The sequence below is a fragment of the Tenrec ecaudatus genome, chromosome 6 (genome assembly GCF_050624435.1).
Source record: "Tenrec ecaudatus isolate mTenEca1 chromosome 6, mTenEca1.hap1, whole genome shotgun sequence".
NCBI lineage: Eukaryota > Metazoa > Chordata > Mammalia > Afrosoricida > Tenrecidae > Tenrec > Tenrec ecaudatus.
Genome location: NC_134535.1, coordinates 12678650 through 12698151, shown reverse-complemented (window position 1 = coordinate 12698151; position 19502 = coordinate 12678650). Strand labels below are relative to the sequence as shown.

Sequence of the window (19502 nt, the reverse complement as noted above, 5' to 3'; positions counted from 1 at the left end):
ATGAAACAAGAAGCTGGACGATGATAGGCTGTTTGCCGCAGAGTCCTGTGAGTCCAGGTTTGGCAGGAACACCGCAGGGCACATGGGCCTCAGCTCTGGAAGGCTGACACAGGATCCAAGCAAGTCGGAAGAAGCAGAGGAAGAGAGTTCTTAACAGCATCTTTCATAAATGGGCCATACTTGGAAGGGGGGATGGCATTAGGCCGTCCTGATAGGCGTTCGATTCCGTCCAGATCCCCACAAGTTGACACCCTATCACAGTGAACATTGCTGTCCGGCACATCAGCGAGGGGGCCGACAGTGCTTCCTGGGAGTTCAAGTGGGCAGCTCCCAAAGTGCAGTCTGTTCAGAAGGAACAAGAGCAGCTGACTAATAATGTACCATCACGAACACATCCAACACAAAAGTGAGTTAGTTCACTTCCAGTCCTGAAGGGGGACTCAGCAAGGCTGGTCTCATAATTTGGGGTTTGGGTCCATAATTGCCTCCTTAGTCCAGCACCTTCTAATCGTGTTGGAAGCAGTTGGTAGTTACAGTGGCGCAGCATCTAGTTCTGTCTCAGGGTTGTGGAGGCTGATAGTTGTATGATTCATTGCACTGATTTCCATACTTTGAACTCTCAACGTGGGTCCTTCCATTCGGGGAGAAACCAGTAGTTGCACCTTACGTGCTGCTCACACTATTTTAAGACCTTAGTTACTACTTATCCAAAGAACAAGATCTTTGTGAGTTGTTAAGCCAGTTGACCTCGTCCCCCAGTTGACTAATGGCCCTTGCCTTGGCTTGAAGACGGCCACACTCATGGGTGAAATTCATTCTGAGATCAACTATGCTTTAGGAGAAGCTATGTGTTTATGGTTAGTTTTATTTGCAGCTCTTCCAGAAAGATGATATTGAAGTACTTAGCCTTGTCCCTCATGAAGTACTGCTAAAAACTCAATGCAAGACAGGTGGAGAGAGTAGAAGGCAAGCTGGCAAGGAATGAAATGTACTGACTCGGGTTTTCTCTTTTCTTTGCCTTATAGTCCAGATTTGGGGCGGGGGGTGGGGTAGCAACCCAGAAATGCCAATAGGTGCAGACAAAACCCACGAAAAGTCTTGCTCACCAGCAAAGGCTGAGTTGGGAGCCTAGACTTATACCCTTATTGTGCTATATTGGGGTGCCCTGAAGCCCTCACATGGGGTGGTGTGAGAGAAAGTCAAGTTGGAAGGTGGAGCTTTCATTGGAGACTACGATGGGGAGAAGAAATGAGTGAGGTACCCTAGCCTCCCAAAGCTAGGGTGTCCGCAAAATGGGTAGATAAAATATCCCAGTCCCACTGGCAGCAGTAACGAGAAGCCCCTTGCACCCTGAGGGACAAGGGAGCCCAAATGGGAAAGGAACCTGGACTTAGCCCTAGAAGTACAAAGTGATGCCTCCCCATCCCCAGCAGCAGTGTGTCAGAGGAGGCCAACTATATAAAAGAAGGATTAAGTTTGAGGCTCACTTATTTGTTGTCTAGGTTTCAATTAAGTTACTCAGCTCAAGAGACATGAAATTTGAGAAGACATTGATGTTAGAATTTTAGAGCAGCCATTATAAACATTTTAACACTAATGAACATGCTTGAAACATGGAGGTGGGAGGAGTTCAGCAAAGACCTTGAAGGTTTATGCCAGAACCAGACAGAAATCTTAAGACGTTAAAAATACAACCACCGAAGTAAACAAGAGCCCATGTTCCACCATCTATACATTGTCAGCTGCCCAATGTATTTCCCCAGGCTAGATATGTCCTGTAAATACTTCTATCTGCCCCCAGATGTCTCTCTCCTTGCATGTTTCATTAGCACCTGAACCAGACCCACTCTGAGCTTTTGATCTGCTTGCCTTCCTTGCCCCAAGGTCCTTTTGCCTCACTGTCCCCCCACCTCAGAAATTAGCAAAGTCATCCTGGCTGCTCAGACCAATGTAGCAGGCCCACTTTCATGAGCCAAAGCTAACCATTTTGTGTAAGTTGGCTTAAGTGTAACTATTTTGTAGTGGCCTAAGTGTGGTCACTTTGAAACTACTGTAGCTCTGCCATTTATTTTGTAATTGCTGATCTTGCTTGTAACCCCCTACATTTTGAGGAAGTTGCATGAAGCCACACACTGGGACTGATGCTGAAGAAGCACCTGGCATTTGCTGCATAAAAATAACTTAGACAAGTTCCCGTTCCTCCACATAGCATAACACTATCTGCGCCTATGTCTTGTTTATCCCACAGGATAAAAGGGGTCTGAGTGGCTTAGGGAATACTTGGCACTCTGGCCACTGGCCAATAAACTTGGTCGTTCTTGACACCTTTTGCTGAGATCTCATTCTTAACACATCAAAGCCTAGGAGTAATCCGGGATTTCTCTCTCACATACACACACCGTACATCCAATCAAATCCTAGTGCGATTTTTCAAAATACCCACAATCTGACCACCTCACCACTCCAACCATTCACCTGGCGACCAAGACGCCACTTTGGGATTCGTGCAGTGGTGTCTTAGGAGCTCCTTGCCGCTGCCCTTGCTCTCGCAACATCTAATCACAACGCAGAAGCCAAAATTCTCTGTTGGAAATTCCACAGTGCCCCTCCCCACCTTGTCACACTCAGGAACAACCAAGGTCTTACCCCTCGGGTCCGCCAGGCCCAAGGGCTCTGCGCTGCTTCTCCGAGGGCCGGAGAACGAATACCTTGAACGCCACCTCCAAGTACTGGCTCAAACGTCACCGCATACAACTCTCACCGCCCCTGCTCCCACTGGACACCCACTCCGTTTTTCTTTTCAGCACTTACCACCACGCCGGCATAGGCTTGTATTTTGCTCGTGCGTTCCGGGTCTCTCTCATGACAAGCTCCAGGAAAGCTGGACTTTGTTTCATCGCTTGTAACCCTAACTCTTGGCACTGTTTCTGCAGCGGCCACTGATCTTTGAGGAATGAGTGAACGATGAATGAATGGTGGCGTGACTGCGTGGAAAACCGAGTTGCATCCATGAGCTACTCCCACCAAAGCCCGCAAGGACTCCGACTCTCACGGACCTTAGTTTGAGCAGCGGAAGGATGCGCCCAGACCCGCGAGGCCAAGCCGGCGCCGAGAGGGCGGGGCTCCGACGTGCGACGTCGTCGCGGAGGAGCGTCAGCGTCGGGCCGGAACTACAGTTCCCAGCGCCCCCCGCGCCTTCCGGTTGGCAAGATGGTGGCTCGCAAAAAGAAACGTGCGGCGCGAGAAGCTGAAGAAAGGCTCCCGAGCCCTCCTGGTTATTCTGGTAGGCGTCCGGGATGCCGGCGGGGGTGTCTGCGGGCGGGGGAGCCAGGGTCTCTGGCAGCGGCCGCGCGAGAGCCGGGCGGCGTCGGCAGGTCGCTGGGCCCGGCGTGCTCCGGCCCCCGCGCGTGGCCTTACCCGCTCCGGGCGAACCCACTTCTGTCTGCACTCGCCCGTCCGCCTCCCCTCCCCCCTGCAGCCCGGCCGGCTGCTCCCGCCGGCACTGCAAGCACGTTCTTAACGGGTCGCCCCGCGCGCCCTTCTCCAGCCGCCAGCCCGAGCCGGAGCACCCAAGGGGCAAGTCCTACCCAGCGTGAGGACTTGCCCCTTAGGAACTCCCTGCCTAGGAAGCAAGCTCCCTCCCACCTGGGTTTCCTCAAGTGGCTTAGGTCTGAGGGAGTTCAATTCCATGGGGAACGAGAGGCCAAGAGCAGGGTGGACACCAGCTTATTTATTTCCTGCTTGCTGGGCAGCAGAAGCCCCAGATCTGGTCTCCATGTGCCCCACTGAAGTTCGTGTCACAGCTAGGCCTGACCCCACTGGTGCACCTGGACTTCTTCGCCACGCGAGCTGCACTTGCCAGATCCAGTGCTGGCTTGACCACGGCCCGGCTGAGGCTCAGGAGGCCGGGGCCACCTCCTGGCCCTGTAGGAAGGCACCCACGATCTCTGCCACCTGCTGGGGCTTGTTCATGTGGATGTAGTGGTTACCGGGGATTTCCACAAACTGGAAACGCTGCGGGCAGGCGGAAGGCAGGTGTCAGGTGAGCTGGGCCCACAGAGGTGTTCCGCCCACCCAGGGCCAGGGGAAGCCCCTTAGACTGTTCCCTGTGGGACCCTGACCTGAGCCAGTCATGGTGGGGGGAGGGGTCACAACACACCTGGGCCAAGTAGGGCCCAGCTGAGGTGCAGTTCTGACCAGGGCCTTAAGGGGACCTCGGCTGAGCTGGCTTCCACACTTAGCTACACTCCCCTTTCCCAGGTCACCACCAAGGCTGCTCAGTGTTGGGCAGTGGGTGACGCTCATGAGCTGCCAGGTGCTCCAGGACTCCAAAAGGGTCCAAGTCAGCGCAAGCCCTCCACACTGAGGCCCACTTCCTCCTGAGGCCAGTGCATCCACAGCTGGGCCTCCACGAGGTTTGGAGCCTTAGGAAGCCAAGCTGCCCCTGGCTAAATTGTGCTTGGTGCAGAGACCAGCGAAGGGCAATAAAGCTGGGAGGGCCTGCCAACCAATTCTGTTTCCTGTGCTGACCTGAGGTGACCCAGCAGCTCTAGGAAGGTGCCCTGGTGGCACCGTGGTGACATTCTAGGCTGCAATCTGCAAGGCCAGTAGTTCGAGACCACAGGCTGCCCTGTGGGAGGAAGATGAAGCTTTCCACTGCTGTAATCATTCCTCTCCGGGTTGCTCTAGTCAGCATCAACCTGATGGCAGTGACTTTTGAGTTACGTCTTCAGGGTGGGAAAGGGTGTGCGCGCACGGGGCAGACCACTCACCTCCTTCAACACTGCCCGAAGCACACTGATGGAGAAAAGCAGGAGCTCCTGGTCTGTTTGGTCCTTCCTCACGTTGCTAAGGCCATGGGCTGCTCTTGAGGAGAAGTTAGGATTCATCTGAGGACTTGGCCCCACTCTGGGAGCCCAGGCCCCTGAGCATTCATCTGCGCTGGCCCTCAGTCAGGGTCACAGCTTGGCAGTGCTGCAGTCTACACTGCCAGGCCCCCCCGCCCCCTGCTGCACACCCAGCATGCCCCAGGGTGCCAGGGTTCTAGGCAGTGGGGCTTGCAACAGCAAATGCAGTCTCTGCCTGGGAAGGTCGGCGGCCCCGCAGGGCCAGGCTGGCTGGAGGAGAGGGTCTGTAGGTCTCTGGCCCGCACTTGTCTGAACCTTGCTGGGCGTGTCCCCGCAAGTCCCCACTGGGAGGGGTGATGCTTGCCCCCAGCACTGGCCGCGGCGGGTCGAGGGAGCAGTGGGGGCCCTCCCTGTGGCTCACTTGATTAACAGCACGTGGGCCTGCAGCTTCTGAGTGGCCAGCTGCATCAGCTCCCTGCTCAGGTAGTCGATGCCGAGCTCTAGCTGTGGGCAGAAGCACAGTGAGCCAGGGCCAAACCCAAGTTCCCCAGCCTGCGGGGGAGGCTGCCATAACCCTGAGCTGTGTGACCAGATGACATCTCCCAGAATCCTCTGAAGCTTGTGTCTCAGGACAGAGAAGGGGCCTGAGTGATGTTGGGCATGGGGTTTTATGGCCAAGGTGCCCAATGGACACTAAAGCAGACCTGCTGAAATCACCCTAAAGGGCAGCCTCATTTTGCCCTCCCCCCACAGCTTCTCATGTCCGCTTGAAGCCTGGTGATGCAGGGTTAGGTGCTTGGTTGCTTGTGGAAAGCAGTTTGAACTCACCAACTGCCCCAAGAGACAAGGGTGTGGCGGGTGGTCTGCTCCTCTAAGGAAGAGCCCTGAGGCCACCACTCTGCCCCCCCAGGGTGGCCAGGGGTTGGGCTCCACAGCCACGCTTGACTTGGGGGCACCACCTGTCCCACTAGCAGCAGCCCTGCACTGGTCACAGCCCAGGTGTGTGCGCCCTGGATTCCAAAAATAGTATGGACGCCATCGTGACAGCTCAGCCACTTTAAGTACTTGGGGAGACAAGAATCAAAAGGCAGCAAGGTGAGTTCACCCCTTGGTCGTCAAGTTGGTACCCACAACCGGCAGCCTCACGATGAACAGGACAGATAGGCCCGAGACCACCGTTGCAGTCACGGTGGGGTCCCTGCCACGCTGAGGGGCTCATCTGCCGCACGAGAGTGGGCAGTGCTCTGCTGGGCTCCTGAAGGTTTTCACTGGCCACGTTCTGGACGTGGGTCACCGGGCCCTTCCTAGTCCTAGTCTGTAGATGCTGCTGAAACCTGCCAGCGGGGAGCGCCCTGCTGGCACTTGAAATGCTGGTGCCGCGGCTTTCACAGCAGCATGAAGCCACCACCACAGGACACGCTGACGGATGGAGGTGGAATGTGGCTGCAAGAAGCTGTCAGTGTCACTCCATTGGACTGCAGCTATGGTGGGAACTCTGCGGGGCCAGGAGCTATCAGCATGTCCCCAGCCTTGGCACAGGGCCGCAGGAGGCTCAGTCACCGTTTCTTTCAAGGGAGCTCCCAGAAGGCTGACTCCTTGGGTCATCCAGATCGAGACCAGCCATCGCTGTGGGGGGGGGGGGGCTATTCAAGGGGAACCTAATTGTGTCCACCCCATGCAGACTAACTGCCTCTCTAAACAGCCCAAAAATGAGACCCTGCCATTTGGCTCAACTTCCTTGTCCACAAAGCATGGGGACAGCAGCACTGGCCACCAGGGTGGCTGAGAACAAACTGAGCAGACGCATGCTCAGTATTAGGAATGTGGCGGGAGGTGTGTGCATGTGCGTACACTGTGAACACCTGGTAGTGAGGGTTGGTGTTGCCTGGTTTTGGTACGTGTCTTGGTGTTAACATCCATGGTAAGTGCTGGTGTAAGGGTTGGTGCAGGGCTTTGGTGTGAGTGCCAGCGTCTGTACTGGGGCTGGTCCGTTTCTCCCACGGAGGGAGAAGGCCCTGGTGTGTTACCTTCTGCAGGTACCGGCCTCACCACAGGGAGGCTGACTCAAGAGGGTAACCGATGAAGGGGCCCAGGTGGGCGGCACTCACCCACGAGATCCTCCGGTCCCGGTTCAGCACCAGACCTGGAGGCAGAAGCACAGAGAGGTGGCCTCGGGCTGAGCATGTGACATGTTGGGACTAGGCCACCCTGGATGCCAGGCTCACATTTTTGTCTTTGTAAAACTAATCTGTGCCACAGAGAACTGGACACAATAACTCAGGCTCCCGTTGGGCAGGTTCTACATAGCCTAACGCCAGGAACATTGCGTTAGTGTTTACAAGGTACTGAGAGTCCTTGGGCTGTCCAAATCCCACGTCAATCTGTCTTGGAAGTACTCCCAGAAAGCTGTGTAGAAGCAAGGATGACAAGACTCAGGAGAGGCCCGTCCCCGGAAAGGGCATCATGCGGGGAAAAGGCAAAGGGTACTGACCAAGAAGACTGCCAGAACTGGCTTCGTGGTGGCAGCAACAGGCGCACACGTGGCCATCAGTGTGAGGATGGCGCAGGCCCGGGCTGAGTGACCCCATGATACTGAACACCTACTGGCTCAGGGCAGGGAGCTGGGGCTGCGCAGGAAGTGCTCAGCAGGCAGTTGGAGGGCCAAGGAGATGCTTATCTCTGGACAGTTGGGGACTGGGTCCAGATGGGGCCTGTAGGGGCGGGCTCATGGGTGCTGGGATAGGATCTGGCTGGGAAATGGTCCCTTGGGTGCCGCCACGATGATGTCCTTAAACAGGCTCCAGGAGCCGTGGTGGTACAGTGATTAAGAGCTGGGCTACTGACTGCAGGGTCAGCGGCAGCTGCTGGAGAAAGACGGGCTGCCTACTACTCCCGTCAAGGGTGACCATCTCTGAAGCGCGCATGGGCCGTTCTACCCTGTCCTAGAGGGTTACCAGGAGTCGGCACCGACTCGACCGACGGCAGTGAGTTTGAGTTCTGGTGTCCTAAATGCTCTGCCGAGGAGACCTTTTCTGGAAGGTGACCACAGAGTCCGTAGGGGAGAATAGCAAGGACTCTTGGAGGATGACCATCCATCCCACCAGACACGAAAGCCTACGGCAGGGCCGAGGGCACCGAAGTGTGGACCTGGCGAGCAGGAGGTAACCAGATCCACAAAGGAGACGAAGAGTCCATAGATAGAGCCACATCCAGGCGGGCAGGGGATCCGGGCTGCCCTGGCTAGTGGGCGGGAAAGGCAGGCTGAAGAGCAGTCACGAGCTGAGCAGCCTCCTGAGGAAAGGACTGGCAAGCCGGCTGAACACCAGTGAGGATGCCAAGGCTGGTGTCGCCAGCTTAGCCACAAACCCAACACCTTGCAAATGACAAGCGACAAGCTGGTGTGGGGGGGGGGCAGCTGCACTCCCACAGAGAAAGGTTAAGAACACAGGGTTCCTAGCAGGAAAGTAAAGAATTATTGTTTCTAAAGGCAATGCAAGTCACACAGAAGAGTCCATTTCCAGCCTAGCAGAGAAGGCACACCTCCACCTGTGACCACTGTGGGCGAGGGACCACCTGGAGCCTACAGTGTCCTCGCTACCCCTTGAGTGGGGAAGTCACTGCATCCAGCACTTGGCAGCAACGAGGCTGGACCCCCTCCCCCCTCCCAAGGTCCCCACGGAGGGACTGGTGGGCTGGCTGAAGGAGCCCTGCTGCCACAAGGAAACCCTGTGCCAGGTAGAGGCACCCCCACTTGTGGTCCAGGAGACAAGGTGGTCAGTGGGCTGCTATGTAAGAGCAGGTAATCAGTGCCTTCTATATTGTGCTGGTGACGATCCAAAGATCAGACGGGAGTCCTCAGCGGTCTGTCACTGCGGGCCCCACCATACCCCATGCCCACTGGCTAGCCGGGCCTGGGCCCCTCGCCCCTCCCAGCCCAGCTCCTGGCTCCAGACCCATATAGACAGCCAGGGGATCATTCCACAGCTTGGCTTCACCTTCCTCTACTCTGACACCACTCCCACCAGCATCCTCCCCTGGGGAAACCTCAGCAGAGCACCCCAAGTTCCTCCTCAGGGCCCTGGGTCTGGCCACCCTCCCTCAGCTTTCCTGCCTGGGAGCACCTCAGCCTCCCTAGGGGCAGACTTAGGGTGTACAAGAAAATGGTCAAGTAGACAATTCCCTTCTAGCCTGCCTCTCCCTGAAGCTGGAACAGCTCCTCCTGCTACAAAGTTGAGGTGCTTGCCCCTTCAGCCAAGGGGTGACCCCCCCCCCAAGAATAGGATAGAGACGGCCTTCCATCTTAGGGACATTGTGTGGTCCCCTCTGTACCCATCTCAGAGCTCCCTGAGGAGCATGTAGCTTCCATGCCCAGTAGGGAACGGCTGAGCCATCAAGGTCCACCCCTGTGCATTTCTGAGATGGTTAACGCTGGGCGGGAAAGGGAAGCCTCTTTTCCTGAGGAGTGGCCGGGGGTTTCAAACAGCCAACCTTACGGTTACCAGCCCCACTTGTAACCCCCTGGGGCACCAGAGAGCCTACCCAGTCCTCCCTCGCTGGCAGCAAGTGGTGCCGTGGGACAGAGCAAAACTGCCCCTGTGGGTTTCTGAGTCTCAACTCTTCACGGAGCTGGATGCCTGTCTTTCTCCCAAAGAGAGGCAGGAGACTTTGAACTGCTGACCTTGTGGCTAGCAGCCTGACTTGTCATCACGATGCCACCAGGGCTCCTTCCAAGTCCTAGTGACTCCTTAAAATAACCTCCAACCAACAGAGCGTGGGGTCCAGGTGCCTCCCAGATGGCGTGGGTGCACCCAAAGCTGGCTCTGGTGTAGCCTGCACATGGCTGGCCATTCGGTCACCCGAGGCCGTTAAGGAACGAGAAGCTGATCAGGTGGCCTCCGAGAGCTTCCCTTAGCTTATGGTCTAGGGCAGCGGTTCTCCACCTTCATCAGACTGCAGCCCTTTCATGTGGGTCCTGTGGTGACCCCCAACCATGACATTGTCGTTGCTACTGCATCACTGTCACCTTGCTACTGTGATGAATCTGGCGACCCCTGTGAAAGGGTCGTGGGACCTTGAAAGGGGTCTCAACCCACAGGTTGAGAACCGCTGAATTAAGCACAAGGGTCTGCGCAGCGCCCTGGGCCTGCCCCGCCCAGCATTCAACCACCCACCGCCCACAGCAGCCTACTCCCCTCTCCCAAGCCTTCCAGGTCCACTGCAGCAGGGCCTCTGCACAGCTAGGCCCAAGTGCTGCTCCTCGCTGGGGATGCCTGCACTGGCCTTGCCTGGCATCGCTCGGGCCCAGGCTCCCACGGACAGGAACATGCCCCACCCCCAGGGGAGACCACCGAGCCGGGAAGCTGACACCCTCTCTCCCCAGCCTGGTCTTCTCAGTCGCTGGACCATGAATCCGGCAGACCAGGAAGAACTGATGCCTTTGAATGGTGGCGTTGGCTGAGAATAGTGATTTGGCCATGGGCTGCCAGGAGAATGAGCCCGAGGAAGTACAGCCAGAATGGACCTTAGAAGGGAGGATGTGGGGGTGGGGACCAGTTGCGGAGAATGACTGGCACATGGCTGTCATACTGGACCGTGGCTTAGCACAGGGTCGCTATGAGCTGGAACTGACTGGACAGCACCATGTCAATCTCCAGGTACCTGCCCCCGCCCTGACCACCATTCACCCCAAGACGAGCCCATGCAGGTACCCAGAGCCACCTGAAACTTGTGCCTAGAGGGGCCAGCCCTAGGCTGAGAATACCAGACTGAAGGACGGCCTGCCTGCTTCCCCATCTGCAAACAAAGGGGCCCAGCTCAAGTCACTCTGGGAGGATGGCACCTGCTTCTTCCCACGTCTACCTCCTACTTCCTGATGAGGCTGCAGCCCCAAACTCAGGTGGCAGGGACGTGGCGCGCTCAGAGCAGATGGTGGTGCTGTGGTGGACCAAGGGGCCAGAAGAGCTGGGGCCAGGGCTGGTCTCAAGGCACTGGGATGCCGAGTGAAGGAGAGGCACCTCAGCATCACATTGGCCTGCTCCCTCCTTCCCCTGCCGATGGCCCACAGTCAGAGGCTGGTGGCCTCTGAGCGGCGCAGGCTCACTGAGCAGCAGAGTCCTGCTGTGGGGAAGGCAGACAGGCCATTTCCCCATGCACTCCATTTCAAACGCAAGCCATCTGTTCAAAAGGCCCCTTGCCACCCCTCCCCACCCTTTTAAAAATTAGGACCAACGCGGACAAACCATATCCCATCTGCAGCCTGAACCCACAGTCAGTTGGGGGTCTGCACCCAGACCTGGCCGCTGTCCTTATGCAAAGAACACTGCACGGGCCGTGGGAGGTAAAGATCTCCTGGCCACACTCCACCGCTACACCCTGAGCCTACTGCCAAAGCAAACTCAGACACTTTGGCAGGATGACGGATTACCTTCCCTGAGTGCTACAATCAGCGCCGCCCCAGCCAGACCTTGCCCCAAAGTTACGAGGGCATCGCCTTCCTCAGTGCTTGTCTGCAGCCTTGCCTGCCAGTGTGCTGGCCATGGAGGGCCCTGTGGCCCACCCACTGGGCATGGGCACAATCTGTCCTGTTCACAGAGCAGGTCTAGAGCTCCACAGACGGCAGTAGGAGGGTGTTAAACTGAAGAATGAAAGAGTGACAGAAATAGAGGTGGGGGTACAGGGGCATCTCTGGCCTCACCGACTCTCTCAGATGGAACACAGGCTGTGTGTCAGGTATTTCAGGATGATGTCCCCATCCTGGGATGCGCACAGGTAGGTCACAGGCCAGCTCTGTCTCCATCCAGGTTCACCTGGGGCCCTAAAGGCCATGTCAGCAGCAGAGGGTTCCAGTGACCCAGCCTTCTGCCCACTGGCACCACTCTGAGCCCTTTCCCTCTCTCCAGCCCTTCCCCCACTCAGCCTCTGTCCTCAACCTTCCAAGTGAGTGAGATAATCACCGGAGACAATCGGCTTCCCCTACCAGAATGGATCTCAGTCCAGATTAGCCTCTGGGCAGCTTTCTGGGCCCAAGGGCCTCTGCTGTGTCTGAGCGTCTCCATGGAGGGCAAGGAGCCCCCACAGGAGGCCCCCGCCCGCAGTTTGTCTTGTTGGAGACTCACCCATTGGGCATGGTGACCCTCTGGAGGAGGTAACCAACTCTCGAAACTCACGGCAAGCAGTGGTCTCAGAAAGGGAGGCTCTTACCTGAGGCTACCTGCTTGGTTCCCCTCTGCAGGAGCAACTTCCCACACTCCTCTCCCAGGTGGGTGTTCTTCTTCAGGAGCCTGGGGGGCAGAAGGGGGTGAGTGCCTGTGCAGGGGGGCACACAGGTGTGATGCGGTCATCACTGCAGCCCTGGGTGTCCACGCTCACTGCGTTGTGGCCCGGGCCAAGTGGCCCCCGAGAGGCAGGCTGCCAGTGTGGACAATAGTTTCTGTGTGTGTGTGTGTGCTCACTTTCCTGCTGAACGCTATGATCCAGTTGATTTTCAACACAAAGCAACCCTACAAGACAGTGGAGGGCTCTGTTGGGTTTCCAGGGCTGTAATCCTTAGGGATCCAGGCTGCCCTTCCCCCTGCATAGCAGCTGGGTGGTTGGAACTAGTGACCAGTCTGGTAGCAACCGAACACTTAAACCGCTGCAACACCAGGGACCCCATCAGTTCCTTTACAGACATTTACGGAACCCCAGTCGCCAAGGGTCAGGAAGGCAGCAAGTTTTTGGTTTGGGCCACCTACAGATACAATGGCAGGCACACAGGGGCACCGAGGGCCCCCACAGATTCAGGAGGGGGCAGGCTGTTGGACCACGTGGTCACTTCCAGCACAGGTGCTATGGAAGCCTAGGACCTGGGCAGCTCACCTGGGCAGTCAGGACAGGCTTCTCAGAGGAGGTGCCAGCCAGCTGTGGCTGGAGGGGGGGGGGGCGTTAGCAGGTGTAGGGGAGGTAGGTCCAGGTGGAAGGGGGACACAGGCTGGTAACCCAGAGGGAAGGAAAGGTAGGGATGGAGCATGTGCTGTGGAGGTGGCGGGGAGGGGAGGTGGGACGGAAGGAGGCGCAGCAGAAGTGATGATAAAGGGCTCTGCTGCTGAGTAGGTCCAAGGGGCACTGGGTCCTGCTCTGGGGCATTTGGGGAGAGGAAGCCGTTCAGGGCTGGGGCCAGGGAGAAGGGGCTCCCCCACGGCGCAGCACCCACCCCTGCAGCATCTCCTCGGGGCCGATCACCATGGAGGGCTTCTGGCTGGCCTCCAGCTGCAGCACGTGCTCGATGGCTTGCCGTTTGTATGTCAGGACGTTGTTAACTTCCTGAGGGGACAGGCGCCGCTGGAGGAGGGCGGAAGTTCCCGCCCCTGTCCGCCCCCCCCCCCCAGATCCCCAGCCACCAGAGCTCCTGCTGAACAGTGGGAGGGGCTTGTCAGGGACAGAGGGTCTTCCCAGGGGCAGTTCGGTTCGGTGGCCACATGGGTGGCTGTTTCCACTGCGGCTCAGCAACATCTCCTGGGTCCATGCAGGCTGGTAACAGCAACTGTCCGGGCCCCTAACGCTGCCCCCCACATCTGACCTGAAAACGGGGCAGGGCCCTCCCCCACCCCACACAGAGGGACTCCTGTGCACATTCGGTGGGCATGGCCACATAAAGAAGGGGGGTGGCCCGCCTACAGTCTCCCGGGGGCATCTGTGAGCACTCCCTGAGGGGCATACTGCCCCACTCCTGGAGTTGGTGGCCATTTTCTGCAAAGAAAATAGAATCTGAGGAGTTGACACAAGAGGCCAGGGGGGCCTTCAGGGACATGCAAGGTTGTCTCAGCCAAGCACCTCCCTGTACCCGTGGGGAGGCCACGACCCAGGGAGGAGAAGGGACTTGCCCAAGACCACAAGACAAAGGCACAGCAGTCAGACCTCAGAGCCAGTGTGACTAGAGGGGAAAGGGGGTAAGCGTCCCCCCCCCCACCTGCAGGGCCGCAGTGTGGGCTTGGGATTGAGCTTCCCCAGCCCCCTCCACCCACCCTCTGACAGGGCAGGACCAGAGACCCAATATTTGATCCGCTACCCCACCCAGGCTGAGAAGACCCCCATCTTCCAGTTCCATTTGGCATCCTGAGGCTTCTAGACCAGGGTTTCCAAAGGTAACAAGGCCCCGTGCCCTTTCCCTGACCACTCGTGAGGGCATCAAATGCACTGTTGTCCTCTAGGAGGGGGTCCCCTGACACCCCTCGTCTTTCCTTAGCCACCACCTTGTCCTGCATGGCACCCGCTGAAGGAGGGAGGGCACCCCACAGGTCCCGCTCACATTTATGTCCAGGATGAAGGGCAGAGAATCCAGCAGGATGAGCTTGTCCACCATCTCAGGGAAGACAGAGGAAAACTGGGGGACACAAATGGGGAGACGTCAGGGGAAGGGACCTCGAGTCTGCCCTGACACCTCTCCTGACACAGCTTTTGGGTAGGGGGAAGGGTGCTGAGCACAAGCTAGAAGAATCTCCCATGTCCCCTTGCTCCCCAGTGTGCACCCTGCCGCCAGCTCAGACTCTACTGGCCACTGGACTCCGATGTTCTCTGTAACAGACCAGATAGATGGCAGACAGTGGGCAAATAGAAATCTTTTCAACCATCTTCCCCACAAGAATACCCAAACCAGTCGTAAGGGTGTGGATTCCGACTCACGAGGTCCCCGTGTTATAGAGCAGAGATGCTCCACAGGCTTGTCAGGGCGGTGGCCTTTCTTAAGTATCGGAACACCTTTCTTCCCAGGAGCCTCTGCCAATTTCTCAGTTAGTCTTCAAAATCTCGACTGTCTGCACCATCCCGGGACCCTGCTCCACAATCAGTGCTGATTATAATGTGCAAAGTGCCTAACTGCTTACAAAACACAGTGGCACTTGATGCTACAACCCAGACTGCAGCCTCCACTGGGTTCTGGCTCAATAAACAGGACTCACAGGCCCTCACAGTTGGGTGGGTTTGTTTACCCAAGAACAATGTCCAAAAGGAAAGGAGGGGGACTGGAAGCCGAAAACACAGGGAGAATGTGGGGTCAGGGATGGCCCCCCAAGGGGACGGCAACCAATGACATGAAACAAAATGGGTACCAACAGTGGGATGGAAAACAGATCCATTCTGTACATTGACACCCAACTCATTTTTTTTTAAAATCCCTAAACTGGACCGATAAGCAACAGGAGAAAAGATCGAAGCTGTTAGGGTTTCATTTTTCAGAGGTCCACCGTCGACGCCCATGGACGCAGCCGTCAAAACACCCAAGGGCAGATCAGGTCCTATTGGGAACACGTGCTGCAAAGACCTTGTCTGCAGATTTTGAAAGCAAAGATGTCGCTTTGAGGGCTGAGGTGCGTCAGACCAAAGCCACAGTCTTCTCAGTCCCCGCAGGTGCAGCTGTAAGCTGGGCAGGGACTGAGGAAGATGGAAGCAGCATGGTGGTCTTGGAGAAGCACATTGAGAGGCCTGCGGACTGCCGGAATGAACAGCTTATCCCCAAAGAGAGCCGGAATGCTCCTTAGGAGCGGGAATGGCTAGACTTCACCTCTCTCTGAGAGAGACTGTCCCCGGAGAAGGACAGTGTTAGGCTGCATTCTCCAGAGACGCAAAAGCTGTGGCCCCCGTGTGCAAGGAGCCATGGAAAGACATTCACCTCAAGAGAATGGCTCCACCCTAACCTTCCTCACCCCTGCAGATGCCCTCGTGGAGGTGATGCCATTACGCTAGATTACATCAAACCACTGGGCATCCTGGCCCTGCCATGGTGACACAAAACCTAAGCATTAGACATCACGCTCGGTAAAGTCGGGGATCAGCGACAGGGAAGACCCACAGGGAGATGGCCCGGTGGCTGCAGCAATGGGCTCAAAGCCTGGAACCGAGGGTGAGGATGGAGCAGTGTCCCTGCTGTTCACGGGGTCAAGCCACAGCAGCACTGAAACTCCTTCCCAGTGCGTCCCCCTTCCCCCTGCCCACGCATCCTACCCCACAGGAGGACCCAGGGGGGGTGGGGGCTGGGCAGAGCCTTTTACTCACCATCCCGGCCACAGTGCCACCTGTGTGACAAAAGAGCACTGGCTGAGGATGTCCTTGCGCCCCTCACCCAGATTTTAAGACCCCCCACCTCAAACTTCTCCCCCACCCAGGGGACTGAGAGAGCCTTCCACACACCAGGGACCCGTTCTCTCTGCCACCAGTGGGTGAGAACTCTGTAATCCTGTCAGACTTGGGGCCCCTCCCCAACCCCCTTATCCAACGTGACCGTTCAAGATGTCACACGTCCTTCATCAAATGGCAGGTGGCCGGACATGTCCCTCAGGGGAGCTCCTTGAAGCCCTGGGCTGGCACGTCCAAAGACCAGTGCCTGGCCCCTGCTGGGCCGCCTAGCCTCCTCTCCTCTCCTCACAGGTGCACAACTGGAGCCCAGACCGCCTCAGGCCCTGGCCCAAAGGTAAGGACTCACCGAAACTGTGCCCCATGAGGGAAAAGCGATTCCACTTCAAGGCTGGAACACAAGAAACCATGTCTGTGTGGGCCTGGAGTCCCCTGACATATCCTCCCTTTTCCTGCAGAAAGCTCTTCCCAGCCTAAGAGACAGCCCCCCCTCTACTACCCCAGAGGGACCCCCCATTGGAAGCCAACTCTTCAGGGTGGCTGTCTCCCACTTTCCCAAAGTCACCTGTCAATTCCTGACAGGTCTGGGACCACTCCCCATTGTCCACTCCCGCCCAGCCTTACTTCCTCAAGGTCCCATCCTGTTGCAGTGGGAAGAGGAGTTGTCCCAGAATCCCCCTGGACACACACCTTGACTCACCTACAGAGACCCTGCGGACCTCATTCACAAAGTTTTGGTAGTAATATGGGACGCCTGGAGCATAATGGGAGGAGAGTCCGTGGCCCCCAAAATCCATGGCTACGTAGTAGAAGTCTGAGGCAGAAAGAGGGGCCTGGAGAAGGTGCCCCACCTCTGTCCCCCAGCCTGGCCCAGCCCCACGCCCCTCCGGCGCCTGGCCTCACCCTGTGGGAGAAGGGGGATAAGTCTGTCGAAGGAATTGGCGTTGTCCAGCCAGCCGTGCAGGCAGAGAACAGGGTGGCCTTTCAGGGAGCCCCAGGCTTTGGTGGCGATGTGGCCCCAGGGCACAGCCAGCTTCAGCTCAGACAGCAGACCTGGGAAAGAGCAGTAGCCATGCATGGGCTCCACCCCAGCCTGCCCAGGGCGAGAGGCAGTGGGCAGGGGGGAACCAGTCCAGTGGGAGAAGGGCCACCACGGTGGCCTTCACAAATTTGAGCAGGGCCACGTCGTTCTAGAACGGGCTGTGGGGCTGGCCAGCGCTGGGTCTGGTCACTGGCTGGCTGGGCGGCCCTCGGCAAGTTTCTCCAGCCGTGGAGCCTCGGGTCCCTTTCCTGCAAAACGAGGCTCAGCCGTCCGGGGTTCCAGCTCAATGTTGCCCTCGGTTGAAGCGGGCATTGAGGCACCAGGAAGTGCCTGCCCACCATCACCAAGGGAGAACCAGGTGGAGGAGGATGGAGGGCAAAGCCTACCCCCCCCCTGCTGTACCCGGGATCCGCGCGCCCCCACGGCCACCCAACTGACCGCGGGGCCCTCGGGTACCCGGATGGAGTGGCCACGCCGGGAGGGCAGCGTGGTCCGCGCCCTCCGCTCTACGCCCTCCTCTGCGGACCGGAGGGTCTCCTCCCGCCCCATCCCAGGAGAGGGCGCCCCGGGAGGGGAGCGCTCACCCATGGCTCTACCCCGGAGGTCGCACTGCCCTCCAGCCACCGCCGCGAGGTCGCGCTAAAGAAGTTCCGCCGCAGGCCCCGCCCCGCATCCCGGCTCCGCCCCCGCCCCCACATCGCGGCCCCGCCCCGCATCCAGGCTCCGCCCCAGCCCCGCCCCCAGCGCCTGCGGGCCCCTCAGGTCACAGGTCGCGCCCGGCCCGGCCCCGTTTCCGGCGCCGGGCCCCGCCCCCTCAGCGCCCGCCCTCAGGGGCCTGGGGTCGCTGGCGGGAACCGCAGGGTGCCCGCGCGGTGGCCTAGCCTGGGCCTGGTCTCTGTCCCTAGGGCGTCCTGCGCTCCCGGAGACGTCGCCCTGCCCTGGGAAGTGGCCCCGCCCGCCCAGCACAGCCAGGGAGCAGAGCTATTGAGGAACCCTGGAGTCGCCTCAAGGGAGCCAAAGGGCCTTCAGAATCCTGGCCTCAGCTTGGGGCTGTGTCTGAAGCCAGAGGACACGTGGGGGCGGGGCGACACCGCCCCCGGAGATGGCTCTGGAACTATCCAGGGAGGTTGCAAAGGTGGACACCTATCTGTAAGATACCCTTCACTGTGCACCTTGCTTGCTGAAGCACCTATGGGTGAAGAGCCGGGACGGCAGCCTTCAGCGTGGACCCCAACTCAAGGTCAAGAAGACCCAGGTCCCACAACTGGACCCACAGGTCACTTCATGATGCACACAGGGAAGATCGACGCTGCCGAAGATTCCCTCTTGCTTGCGTCCACACTCAGGGCTCGCCTGGCGGCTGCTGACGTCACCATCCATTGGGTCAGTCTGCTGCAGGGGCTGAAAACCCTGCTGTGAGGGTTACAGAAGGCCAGGCCCGAGACATGGGGTTTTCAATCAACTCCTAAACTCATGCAGGTGAAAGTTGAGTGTTGAATAAGAAAGTACTGTGGATTTCCACCTCCCCCCCAAACAAAAAAACACCTGTCCTGAAAGAAGACCAACCAGAATGCTTGGCAGCAAGATGAACTGACTTGCCTGGGCGAGTTATCAGGAGAGACCCCCCCGTGGAAAAGGATGACACTTTTGCTCATTCTTTTCCAGGGCAGACAGAACAACTGGGAGGCTGGCGTAGGGCCTGGCAGGGTGTAATTGTGCCACACATGGGCTCACGTGAGTGGATCATCGGCTATAAGACAAAAGGTGATCATGGCCAGCGTGTGCTGAGTCATCTTGGTTCTGTTTTTCTGAAAGGGATATGGTAGGCCACGTAGGTTTGTAAACCATATAATATATATGTATTATGTATATATTGCCTTTTGCCTGTTATACTTTGAGGGCTATCTGCATGTATCCCCCCTAGTTCTGCCAGCCTTCTTGGGGTTCTTCAATAATGACATGAGTTCTTTCTCGGCGACAGGGCTGCATTCTTTCTCCCAGTTCATCAGTTGTCCTTTGGGTTTATTTATGTGGTGGTGGTCTTTAAACCATCAAGATGATTTTTTTAATGGAATATGATTACACCAACCCATTGTGTCTGATTTCTCTTCTAGATGTGGAGTCTTCCCCAGAAAAGCCTTGGCCACGAAGTTGTGAGGTGAATTATCACCGGAACATCGCTGGCTTGTAAAAAGAGCTGAGAGAGCGACCTGCTCAGTGAACCAATGAAGAAAAGCCTCAATAGGACACCCACCTAGGAATACTCACTCGCCTCAGAAATGGTGGGGTTTTCTTCTTTTTCAGTTCCTTAGAATTGTAAGAAAGTGCTTAGGATGTTTATGGGCTGGTTTTTTAGACTGTGTGCTGTATTCTCTAGAAATTATGAGTGGGGCCTCACAATGGAAAAATTTCTTTGTCTCTAAATTCCATTCAAACCCCCCCTTTGCCCTCCACTCTTTTAAGCCCCCTCTCCTGAGTCAACTGTTCTTGGGAGGAAGTTGGAAGTT

The 19502-nt window shown here is 57.4% G+C and overlaps 1 protein-coding gene and 1 long non-coding RNA gene across 3 annotated transcripts; one reads left to right on the top strand and one right to left on the bottom strand.

The window, feature by feature from the left end:
• The first annotated feature begins 3295 nt into the window (after window positions 1-3295).
• On the top strand, window positions 3296-4511 carry LOC142449774 (uncharacterized). The gene is made up of 2 exons (XR_012784872.1): window positions 3296-4042; window positions 4261-4511. It is a non-coding gene; the product is annotated as an uncharacterized LOC142449774 (long non-coding RNA).
• Window positions 3711-17665, bottom strand: LOC142449773 (serine hydrolase-like protein 2). 2 transcript variants are annotated; one of them, XM_075550958.1, is made up of 12 exons: window positions 17580-17665; window positions 16857-17006; window positions 16654-16767; window positions 16303-16344; window positions 15876-15895; window positions 14134-14208; window positions 13039-13148; window positions 12048-12127; window positions 6956-6990; window positions 5269-5351; window positions 4773-4866; window positions 3711-4014 (listed from the first exon to the last, which is right to left on the bottom strand). In XM_075550958.1, exons 1-12 carry the CDS (start codon window positions 17581-17583, stop codon window positions 3898-3900), a joined length of 924 nt encoding a protein of 307 aa, XP_075407073.1. In that variant the 5' UTR covers window positions 17584-17665; the 3' UTR covers window positions 3711-3897. The 2 variants fall into 2 exon arrangements, with proteins under 2 accessions (XP_075407073.1, XP_075407074.1); XM_075550959.1 differs by lacking the exon at window positions 16654-16767.
• Between the last annotated feature and the right edge of the window lie 1837 nt (window positions 17666-19502).